Source organism: Arachis ipaensis, chromosome B04 (genome assembly GCF_000816755.2).
Source record: "Arachis ipaensis cultivar K30076 chromosome B04, Araip1.1, whole genome shotgun sequence".
Lineage (NCBI taxonomy): Eukaryota > Viridiplantae > Streptophyta > Magnoliopsida > Fabales > Fabaceae > Arachis > Arachis ipaensis.
The window spans coordinates 122904810-122916007 of NC_029788.2; the positions used below are offsets into that span (position 1 = coordinate 122904810).

Below are 11198 nucleotides of genomic sequence, written 5' to 3' on the forward strand. Positions count from 1 at the left end.
TACATATATATATTTTATGAATGCTTGTTAGTGTATGTTAAGTGTTAACGGTACTTTGTACCTATTCAAGAAATAATCAAAAAGTCATATCTTTTCATTATGTAACTATTCAATAACCAAAGGTTACATATGTTCAAAAGCTACGTGACTCTTGATTTACATGACTTTTGATTCTAATACATACAGCATATATATATACTCTTGATTTACATGACTTTTGATTCTAATACATACAGTATATATATATGAATTACCCACTATTTAATAGTGTGTAACAAAAGGGAAAATAACAAGTACTAAGTGTATATGTAATTTTAATTATTGAGAGTTTTCTTTGTTCAAGAGAATTAAGAATTTTTTATTATTGCTAACTAAGAAATTCATTGGTTTCATTGTATCTTGAGAGAGTATTGTCATCAACCCTATAGCAACTAAGTGTGGGGACAAATATCTCTCTAAAGAAAGCGATCTAATCGTGCCTTGAAACCATAACACAAATATAAGATTTTGTCATCTTTTCATACCATAACCACAACATTAAAGACTGAAATGAATTTTTTTATTGAGAACTCCTAGTTTTTAAAAAAATTATCAAGAGCAAAGATGCTTAAATAAGTATTAGAAATTCAAATATTATTTTGTGCATATTACAACACTAATAATAAACTCTTAAATAAAATTTAACATCGTAACAGATTAATCTTTATTCTGTTGGATTAAGAGATACCGTTAGGGGTGGCAATATGTACTCTACTCGCGAGTATCCAATCCGACCCTACCTGATTGGGTAGGGTTGCCAACCCGATCCGCATCGGGTAGGGTAGGGTGCGGGTAGGGTTCTCGTGCGGGTCGGGTAGGGTGTGGGTTGAGCCTCAACCCTACCCGACCAACCTGCACTCTATATATGTTTATGTTATATACTTATATAAAAATATGTTTTAAGTGGATGTTGAATTAAAGACCTCTCACTAAATGCAAAAGATTCTTAACCACTAAAAAAAATCAGTTCTATTTTAAATTATCATCAAGTTATATAATAATGTTGTATATTTTTTGTAACCCGTGAGTAGGGTCGGGTACCCGCGGGTTAAGAGCGGGTAGGGTTAGGGTTGGGATATTCTCAACCGCGGGTAGGGTAGGGTTGAGTTTATATAAAAATCTCAACCCGCGGATAGGGTTAGGGTTGGATCCAAATCCTACCATACCCTACCCATTGCCACCCCTAGATACCGTAAAAATCCCGAAATTTTTTTTAATTATTAGAGAAAAGGACAAATCGATCTCTAACTTTTTTGTCCGCGGACATTTAAGTTCCTGAAGATTTAAAAATACATTTAAGTCATTGACCTCTTCAAAATCTGGACATATCGATCCCTGAGTCTAATTTGTCCAATTTTAAAAACTCTCTCACGTATGCATCCGTATCAACCAGGTCAGTACAACAGAAGTCACGTTTGATTTTTTCGATAAGTCCGAGAGACCCAAGTGAACATGAAGGATCAATATGTCCAAGTTTTAAAAAGGTTAAAAATTTAAATGTATTTTCAAATCTTCGAAGACTTAAATGTCTCCAGATCAAAAGATTAAGGACCTATTTGTCCTTTTCTCTAATTATTATGTTAACACTTAACACACAACCATGGCATCTTTAGTTCATAAGAAATTGAACATGATTTGCAGAGTCACAACCTTGAAAGAGAGAGGTGAGGTTAACGAGTCCCTGGGTTTTGGTATATCCTTTGATTTCTTGATTGTGCTTCCCACTTTCGATAACAACATCATCTTCCACACTCCGCCACCATAACACTACACAGATTCATTCCTCTTCCTTCACCATCACCGACCAATTCCCCATCATCATTACATACACACTCACGCTTTTTCAACTTTCAAAACCACCAACCATATGATTCACATGCTTATTATTTTTAATTTTTAGTTTATTTCTATTATTATGGTTTCCACCTCATAATTCCAACTCTTCCTCTTCTTTTTCTTCTTCTATTGTTACAAATTCGATCAAAGTCTCTTTCTTTGACTCATTCATTTTGTTCTCGTTAAGCAATGGTTTCTTTGTCAACGAACCCCTTCTTTTCTCTAACCACCCAAAACGCTGCGTCTCGTTCTTCTTCTTCTTTGTATTCGAGATTCGCGGCTTCAACCAAGTTCAATTCTTTCCACGCAAATAATAAAGATCATAGAAAGGTTGTTTGTGCTTGCGTCGCTCCTCCAACGAACTTCAAGAGCGAAGACTCTTCCGCGCTCAGATTCAATGTAATTATTATTCATCATTCTTCTTATCATTGCGATTTTCCAATTTTTTTTCTTTCAAATTTTCCTTTGTGTTTGAGTTGTGTGTTAGATTCTGGGAATTGTGGTTGATAAGTAGCTATAAAGTTTTGATCTTTGTAAAGTATTTCACGTGGGAGTTGTTGACGTCAACGTGGTGGTTGTTGTTGTTGGTGTCTAGGGTTCATCGAAATCGGAGCAATTGAGCACACTTCGGGAACAAGATGGTGACTCTGATGTTCTTATTGAGTGTAGAGACGTCTACAAGTCATTTGGGGAAAAGAAAATCCTCAATGGTGTTAGCTTCAAGGTGATTCATTGTTTATACTTGCGTATATATGATCCTTTTGCATATTTTTTGTTTCGTTTTGATCTCTTACTTTGTTGTTATGCTTGTTTTTGTGATGTTTTTTATGAAATGAAATGAAATAATGAATGACTTATAGTATTTCAAGGCATATTTTTTATGACAGCTATTGCAAGCTTTGGAAAGTGGGATTAGTTGGTTACACGGATTAGAGTATCTTCTTGGTTATCTGTGAAAGCAAAGTTTCTTTTATAACTTAATTTGGATCAATGCCTTTCTTATGAAAATTAGCTATTCCTCCACATCTCTCAAGGAAAGTTAGCTATTCTAGAATTGGAGGATTCAATTGATTTGGAGCTCACTAATTTTATTTTATGTTTTTTCCCCTTTACATTACAAATAGATTAGACATGGGGAAGCAGTTGGAATAATTGGTCCTTCTGGGACTGGAAAATCCACAGTTTTAAAGATTATTGCAGGATTACTTATTCCAGATAAGGTAAGTAGTTGATTGTGATGTTGATCTTGATGTCAATTCGAAATACCTGAGTTCTACTTGTTGAATCTTATTGTTGTTAAACGAACAGGGTGAAGTTTATATTCGAGGTAGAAAGAGAGTTGGTCTGGTAAGCGATGATGAGCTACATGGTCTTCGCATTGGATTAGTAAGTTTTCGAGTGATCAGCAACCTGCTCATTTTAAGTTCTATTAATTTCCCTTTGTAATGGAATTTATTTATTGGTTTACAGGTGTTCCAAAGTGCAGCACTTTTTGATTCTTTGACTGTCCGTGAAAATGTTGGTTTTCTCTTGTAAGATGCAACCTTCATTGCCTTTGAAATATTGATTCCATTTTAATCTTGTCTAAATGATGGATTTGTCTTGTTTGTTTCTGATGTGTTTGTTTTTCAGGTATGAACACTCAAGCATGCCTGAGGACCAGATATCAGAGGTTGTCAAGGAAACCTTGGCTGCTGTTGGATTGAAGGTATTCATCATAAACATGGTTACTGTTAATTTTAGGCATTACCGATGCAGTTAAGATTAGCAAAGTATACCTTTTCTTTTTGGTCTTAAGAAAGTTTTTTCCATATACATGCGGCTAGAATGCATGATCACTTTCTCTTTTCTTACTTTTTTAGGGAGTTGAGAATCGGTTGCCTTCTGAGTTATCAGGTGGAATGAAAAAACGAGTTGCTTTAGCTCGATCTATTATTTATGACAATTCAAAGGATTCAATTGAGCCTGAGGTACAATATAGCTTTTAGAATACAACTTCCCTTTTCTCTCTTAAGTCCCCCATCTTTACCCAGATTTGCAAATATTTGCTGGTATTTCCAAGTTCTTAATTAATATTTGAAATGTCTACTACTAGGTATGATTGACCAATTTTCTTTAGATATGGGTTCACCTATAAATTCAAGAACCATAAAAAGACATCTGTTGCATTTTGGATTTACTAAAATTGTCTTTGATATCAGCATGTATGAAACCATATGTAATCCAGTAGGTCAGTGACTCTGGCTTCAATTTGGAGTGAAAAAGTTATTTCCTTGTAATGTTCTCTTGATTGGACCTCCAATGGAATTTGGAATAGTGGGGCTATGTGATGACTTCATTGTCAATCCATCTTTTGGTTTTTCTTTCTTTCTTGATTTTTTTATTCTTGGATTGGTTGTAAACCATATGATGAATTTGGATAGTAAATTCTCACGATGGTCATCTGAGGTTTTCTCTGATGCAACAATCCAATAATTCTGATGGTTTGATTGCAATCTTGTAAAAAAGTTATCTCTGTTCCACTCTAGGGTAGACAATGTGAAATCTATAGCAAAGATAAGCTGGGTTCCTGTTGCATTTTTTTGTCTGTACAAACACATTGTAGCCGTTTCTCTGTTAATGGCTTTACCTAGGATTTCTGGTATTGACTCACTCAAAGCGATAGAGATATTGTTTTGAGGAGTTTCTGTTCTATACTGATCCTCTTCTCATCTTCTAGTTACTTTACGTTGCTAAAACTAGATGAATTTTCAGCTATGTAGTGTGACAATAAACTTTTTTGACTCCGGTTATACTTATTGAGTTCTTATCTGATCCAGAATTACCTGTTATGTATTTTCTATCAAAGAGAGAATGTGATTTTAAGCTAACGCATCACTTTCTTCTACACCACTTAATTTTTCCTCCAAACCTTATTTTCTTCTGTTTATAAATGGTGTTGTGCTTCTGTAAAGGTTCTCTTATATGATGAACCAACTGCTGGACTAGATCCCATTGCATCAACTGTTGTTGAGGATCTAATTCGTTCAGTGCACATAAAAGGACAAGATGCACGTGGGAAACCCGGGAACATTGCATCATATGTGGTCGTCACTCACCAACATAGTACCATTAAAAGAGCCATTGACAGGTAAGCATTTTTTTCATAATGTTGCATGTCTAGTCTTCTTCTTCCCATTCCCTCAAGTCACGTAATTTTGCTGGGATTGACAAACACGTATCTGAGAAGCTACTGCATAATTTAGGTTGGTGTTTCTACACAAGGGAAAGATTGTTTGGGAAGGAATGACTCATGAATTTACAACATCAACAAATCCAATTGTTCAACAGGTAAGTGAACACAAATTGAGTTGTTTAAGAATTCGGAGTCTAGGGGCTATAAATATGTAAATGTAACAAGGGTAGGGAATTGTACCATAGTTTATTATGTCAAAGTACTTTTCTTTCATGAAATTTTCTTGATCAGATTCGTATCATTGTACAATCACTTTTCTGGAGATCCTTCTTTACTTTTGTGATTATCTATCGAAGTCCTGATTTTTGTGGGTCTTAAGTTTATATGCTATATGTTTCCACATTAATAAAAAGCATGGGCACAATCTGAAATGGAAATCAAAAAAATATTTTCTGATCATTCAAACAAACTAATTTGCAATAGTTCATTCAGTTATGGTACATGTTTAGTATGGAAACAATACATGTTGACTAGGCATCTCTTGCCTTTGTCCGAGATTAAGGGAAGCTGAAAGCAGATCACAGTCTTGGACAAGAACCAGAAAAACATAAGAATAACAGGATTTTAGAAACAGAAACTAGGCTGAAGGAGCCTCAAAGGATTACATTATATCAAGAGAAATTGAAGTTTGATAAGACCATTGAGTTGGCTTAGATCTTGGACGATTTGACTAAATTAAGTCCCTTATATTTATTTATTTGGCCTTTTTGAGTTTATCACAGGACTGCATATTGCAGGCAAGCTTAAATTTTATAATGTGAATAACTTGGACTTTGTTTTCGACCCCCTTTTTTTTTTTCTTTCTGTTATTGCAGTTTGCATCTGGGAGCCTGGAGGGTCCTATCAAATACTAGAACATTAATGATGGTAGAGTAGCTGAAATGGGTTTATGGCTGATCTTGGCTACCCCAGATTGTGCAGATAGGAATGGAAAATGGATATAGCTTTCAACTGACAACTTATGTGAGAGCAGTAATTTTGTTGCTAAAAGAATTGTGCGGGGTTTGTCAGGGGTTTGGTAGTAATTTCCAATCTAACCTCAATTTTGAAACTTGGATTGGAAGTTAGGAAGAACAGCATAAATTGTTGCTGGCTATTGAAATTATATTAAACTTGCTGCCTCTGGAAGATGCACAATGGATTGCCCCCCTCTCCCCAAAAGAAAAAATAATGATAGTAATAATTAGTAGATTTTAGAACAAGAGGACTGGTAGAATTCAATGTATTATTACATAGTTCTATATTTAATTTTTGATGGGTTTCCACTTGATTGTAAACTATTCATTATTGTAGTCAAAATAAATCTGCTTCATGATTTTATATTCCCTCTGAACAAGGCTGCAAGCAACTCAATGAGAAATTTGAATTATTGCTTTGTATATTAGTTTGTATTTTGTTTTGTCAATCACAATCCCTGATCCTCGATCAGATTAATACTAGATATTTCTCTTTTTTTTTTTTTTCCTTATTCATCATCTTTTGGATCGGGTTGATAAAAAGGAATTTAGATCTTCTCAATTTTGAAATTTCACTTTAGAAGGTAAAGTATAATTTCTCACCTTTGAATGGTTTTTGTCATATTTTTTTTTAGTCCCACTTATGAAATAAATGATGAGAGATTACACTTTTTCTTCTAAAGTAAAACTCAAAATTTAGAAGATCCAAATCCGATAAAAAGATTGGTACTTTAATTGCTATTTAAGCCTGGTAAACACACAATTGAATTTTGTCTAAACTTACTGCTTCTAACTGCGCCAATTTGCAGTTTAGTGTAAACAATACCAAAATCAAGGCAGGTTTTTAGTTCTCCAACTAGTAAAACTACAATTTGATGCCTAGAGTCAAATTTTCATCATTGCTGCACTAGACAAACAAGCATTTTATCATGCTGAACCTACTTCAATTATACATAGCATTATATCTGAGTGGAGATGCTAATGAATGCTAAAATAACCAGTTTCAGCAAAAAAAGAACCATTCAATGATCTACAATTACTTCACCTATCAAACTTCCACGATATACATATATTCTTTTCCAGCTGAATAATGCAGGACTATTCTATCTTCACTCTACTAAACAAGATCAATGAGGCAAAGGCACAAGAGTTGTTTATACCTTTTGTGATTCACATCATGACCAAAGTCCTGTCATTTCTGGACACTAGTTCAGTAAATGATTAGCAGTTTCATCTCTTGTAACAAGACAGTTACCACATTACAAAAATGGAATTTACAGGTTAACGTTTATCACTCTCACAAGCACTAAATCAAACTTTTGTCCGGAGAATGTAGTTTCTTGCTCCAGTAGAACAAAACAAAACGACGACACCAACATCGAAACTAATAAAGGCGCTAATAAAGAAAATTCCAACAGAAATTGGTCCATCCATTCTATCTTCCCCGAAAAAACTGCCTTGCTCTGATGAAACCCTTCCATCCTCGCATCTGCCACCAGAAGATTCCAAGCATAAGTCTGGATTTCCAGCAAATGCTCCGGGAAATCTCCCATACCCTTGCTTCTGGGGAACAGATCCTGAGAAACAGTTGTAAGACAGATTCAAGGTGTCCAGAGCTTGAAGGCTAGAAATGTTTCCTGGGATATGCCCCGACAACGAATTATGAGACAGATCTAATGCTTTCAAGCTCTGCATTTTCTGCAAACCCGGAAGCTGCCCATCAAGAAAGTTGGATGATAAATTTAGATATTGTAGGCCAGCTAGGCCAAATAAGCCTCTTGGAATCTCCCCATGTAGCAAGTTGTTCGATAGATCAATTCCAACCATTGAGGAAAGATTATAAGTGAAACTGGATTGATTGTTATCGGAAACAATCACGGATACTCTCAGCTGAACATTTCTTGTTGCACCTGTTGGCTCTTTAACAGTTAAGTCTCTGTTGTTAAACAATGAACTACCCTTAACATTAACATCAGGTATGAACCCAGAGAACTTGTTGCGTGAGAAATCCATCATTTCTATTGCTTGAAATGTGAACAACCAACTAGGCAAAGTTCCACTGAATTTGTTCTGAGCTAGAGACAGATACCTGAGGTTTGTCCATTTGGTTATTGCATCATTCAAGGATCCAGAAAGATCATTAGAACTAAAATCAACAATCTCTAGAGATTTACATCCAGCCAAAGTGAGTGGAATGTCCCCTGAGAACCTGTTATTGCTTATGTCCAGTATCTTCAAGCTATCCAGTGCATCGAACTCCGGTTGAATCACGCCAGAAAGATTGTTATTATTAAGTATGAGGGCAAGCAGCTGAAAGCACCCAACAATATTCAGCGGAATAGTGCCAGATAGTGAGTTGTGTGAGAGATCAATGACTTCGAGGTAAGTCAAATTTCCAATCCTAGCAGGAATTTCTCCGGACAGAAGGTTGTGAGATAAGAACAAAGCCTGCAAGCTTTTCAATTCTGTAATTTTCAAAGGAATTTCACCAGAGAATTGATTGTGTGAAAGGTCAAGAAGAACCAGGCCCTGTTTTTCTGTCGTCTCCGCAATTTTACCTGGAATTGGACCACTCAGACCATTATTACTCAAGTCCAAAACCAGGAGCTTCTCTGAGAACACTAGTCTTGGAGATATTCTATACTTCAAGTGGTTCCCTGATAGGTTCAGATGACTCAAAACTTCAAGTGATGCAATACAGGCAGGTATTCCCCCCACAATTGAATTGTTTGACAGATTCAATACAGTTAGAGACTTAATCGCAGCCGAAAAGCAAGGCAAAGTACCCGAAAACCGATTCGAAGCCAGATTAAGCAAAACCAGTGGCTGGTGAAAATCAACCAGATTTCCAGAGAGCAAATTATTCTCAAGGTCCAAATAATTAAGGGACTTCAAGTAAACCAAGCTATCAGGTATCATCCCACTGAATGAGCAGAAACCAAGCTGCAATCTCTCCAAATAAGCAGAGAAATTACCAATCCAACCAGGAATTGGCCCTCCCAAATCAGGGTTCCCACTCAGAACAAGCTCAGTAAGTTGCTTAAGCCTCACGAAGGAATCTGGCACCCCACCATGGAACCGGTTGTGACTGAGATCAACGGCTCGAAGACCAAGCAAGTTCCCAAAACATACAGGTAGAGGGCATGTGAAGTTATTGTGTGAAAAATCCACCTTTTCAAGGTATGAAAGGTTACAAAAACTCGGGTGGATTTGGCCTGACAAGTTCATACTTGTGAGGTTAACCAAAAGAACATGGCCAGTGTTGTCACAGGTGATTCCATTCCAATTAGTGCAGTTATTGTTGGAGCTACCCCAATTGGACAAAACCTGGTCAGGGTCTTGAATCCATGACTTGAAGCACAAAAGTGAAACTTTGTCTTGTGGGTGAATATCAATTGAGTGACAAGTGGTTGAACACAGAAGAAAAATCATACACAAGAGTGTGAGTGGATGCAAAAAACAATGGTGGGGTGTGAAGGAAAAAAAGGAGGAAATAGCATAACCCCATGTGTGTCCCATTGTAAAGTTGCAATCTTTAGGAATGGAAACAAGAGTTCTAAACAGAAACTAGGTGTAAAAACATGAACTTGAAGGCAACAACTTGAAGAATAGAATGAAAAAACAGAAAAGTAGAGAGAAAGAGAGAAGATTGAAAAAGAAGGAAGAAACTTACATTGGTGTTTGTGTGTTGTGTTGGGTGGTGCTGCAATGAGGAAAAGTGGTGGTGCCTAATTCCACAGCAAAGGGAGGGTTTAGATTAGATTAGATCAAAGAAAGAAAAATAAAGTGGCTTTTTTTTCTTGCCGTGCTTGCTTCATCTGCATCAGCATTACCCTTTTCTTTTTTTCTTTTTTATATTTTTCCCCATTCACTTGCAGTTGCAGATGTGGCATATGTTCCTGTTCTGAGTGTTACTGCCACTGCTCCCGCTATATTCCTCTTCACTGTTTTTTTTTTTTTGAAAACTCAAGTGCATNAATAATATACAACAATAATAAAGTCTTATCTCATTGACTAAATCCCAAGATTCAGTTCTGGGCACAATATTAGTCCTTGAACCCTTTCTAATATTGAATTAGCGAACTAAATGCTGAATTGGCTCTGACTTGTCACGCTGGATATATGGCTAAACAGCGTCGTTTCATTTTGGCATTTAAACAAGGCAAAAACGAACAAAAGAAGAAGAATTTATATGATGTACAAATTATTATATCTTCCTAAATGCTAATACTCAAGATGACCTCTAAAGTTTGACTTTCAATTTAATTTAGCTCTCAAATTTTCAATTGGCTCTAATTATACCCTGAAATTTTGACTTATGTCTCAATTTGGTCTTTTTGTTATTTTTCATCACGAAAAGCTGACCTGGCACATTTAGTTGATACCTAACTAACACTTTAACGGTTAGATGACGTGGCCAAATTTTTCAAAATATCAATTTAATCACTTATAATTTGAACATAAAACCTAGCAACCCCAATTCTCCCAAATTGTAGTAGTATCTTCAAGAGTTGGAAAGGATGTTGGAGAGCAGCAGCCAAGATTCAAGTAGTTTTAGTAGAGTTCGTTCGCATGGTGTTTGGGTGAAGAACGCACAAACAGCTGCATTGGTGCGGTTGTGGGTTGCGACCTGTTCTTCAATGGCCTAAGATGGATTCTAATTCAGAGAGATTATTTTATGGATGCCCTAACAATAATGTGAGTTGGTTGAATTGTTGCAACTTGATTCTATGTCTTATTTATCAAATTCTTGTTGGTTTGTAGTTGTTCTTTCTCTCAAATTTTTTGGGTATTTGGTGTTGTAGACTATCGTTAAGAGATGATGTGATTTTTTTAAATGGGCAGATGTTGAAGAAGAAGAAGTCATAATTGAAAGAAATGAAACTCCAGTTAATAAAAATTATTGAAAAATATCTCTAGAATAAAAAATTAGTACAGTTGAAATTGAAATTAAAATTTTAAGAATGTGGAATATTACGTTTTTTGTGTTTGTCATTATTTTTAGGGTTGTGATTGTAGTCTATGAATTAAATGAAATGAAATATATGTAAATCTGATATTAATTATGTGAATAAAATATTATTATATATTTGATTGTTTTTTTTTTCATATAACTGAAAGTTGATGATATA

General features: G+C 35.5%; 2 protein-coding genes across 4 annotated transcripts; one reads left to right on the forward strand and one right to left on the reverse strand.

Moving 5' to 3' along the window:
* On the forward strand, nucleotides 1636-6501 carry LOC107635121 (protein TRIGALACTOSYLDIACYLGLYCEROL 3, chloroplastic). 2 transcript variants are annotated; one of them, XM_016338499.2, is made up of 10 exons: nucleotides 1637-2274; nucleotides 2471-2599; nucleotides 3000-3095; nucleotides 3184-3261; nucleotides 3346-3407; nucleotides 3508-3583; nucleotides 3738-3845; nucleotides 4830-5005; nucleotides 5121-5205; nucleotides 5926-6489. In XM_016338499.2, exons 1-10 carry the CDS (start codon nucleotides 2065-2067, stop codon nucleotides 5962-5964), a joined length of 1059 nt encoding a protein of 352 aa, XP_016193985.1. In that variant the 5' UTR covers nucleotides 1637-2064; the 3' UTR covers nucleotides 5965-6489. The 2 variants fall into 2 exon arrangements, with proteins under 2 accessions (XP_020977544.1, XP_016193985.1); XM_021121885.1 differs by lacking the exon at nucleotides 3738-3845 and having other exon boundaries at nucleotides 1636-2274; nucleotides 5926-6501.
* LOC107635122 (leucine-rich repeat receptor-like protein CLAVATA2) lies at nucleotides 7068-9957 on the reverse strand. Of its 2 annotated transcripts, XM_021121884.1 has the most exons (2): nucleotides 9740-9957; nucleotides 7068-9443 (listed from the first exon to the last, which is right to left on the reverse strand). In XM_021121884.1, exon 2 carries the CDS (start codon nucleotides 9292-9294, stop codon nucleotides 7378-7380), a length of 1917 nt encoding a protein of 638 aa, XP_020977543.1. In that variant the 5' UTR covers nucleotides 9295-9443; nucleotides 9740-9957; the 3' UTR covers nucleotides 7068-7377. The 2 variants fall into 2 exon arrangements, with proteins under 2 accessions (XP_020977543.1, XP_016193986.1); XM_016338500.2 differs by having other exon boundaries at nucleotides 7068-9957.

What these genes read in the sequence shown, in the direction of transcription:
- LOC107635122 (XM_016338500.2), bottom strand. Translation starts at nt 9,585, where the DNA reads ATGGGACACACATGGGGTTATGCTATTTCCTCCTTTTTTTCCTTCACA.
- LOC107635121 (XM_016338499.2), top strand. Translation starts at nt 2,065, where the DNA reads ATGGTTTCTTTGTCAACGAACCCCTTCTTTTCTCTAACCACCCAAAAC. An exon ending in ATGGTCTTCGCATTGGATTA is followed by an intron (nt 3,262 to 3,345) that starts GTAAGTTTTCGA and finishes ATTGGTTTACAG; the next exon opens with GTGTTCCAAAGTGCAGCACT. An exon ending in AGGATTCAATTGAGCCTGAG is followed by an intron (nt 3,846 to 4,829) that starts GTACAATATAGC and finishes GCTTCTGTAAAG; the next exon opens with GTTCTCTTATATGATGAACC.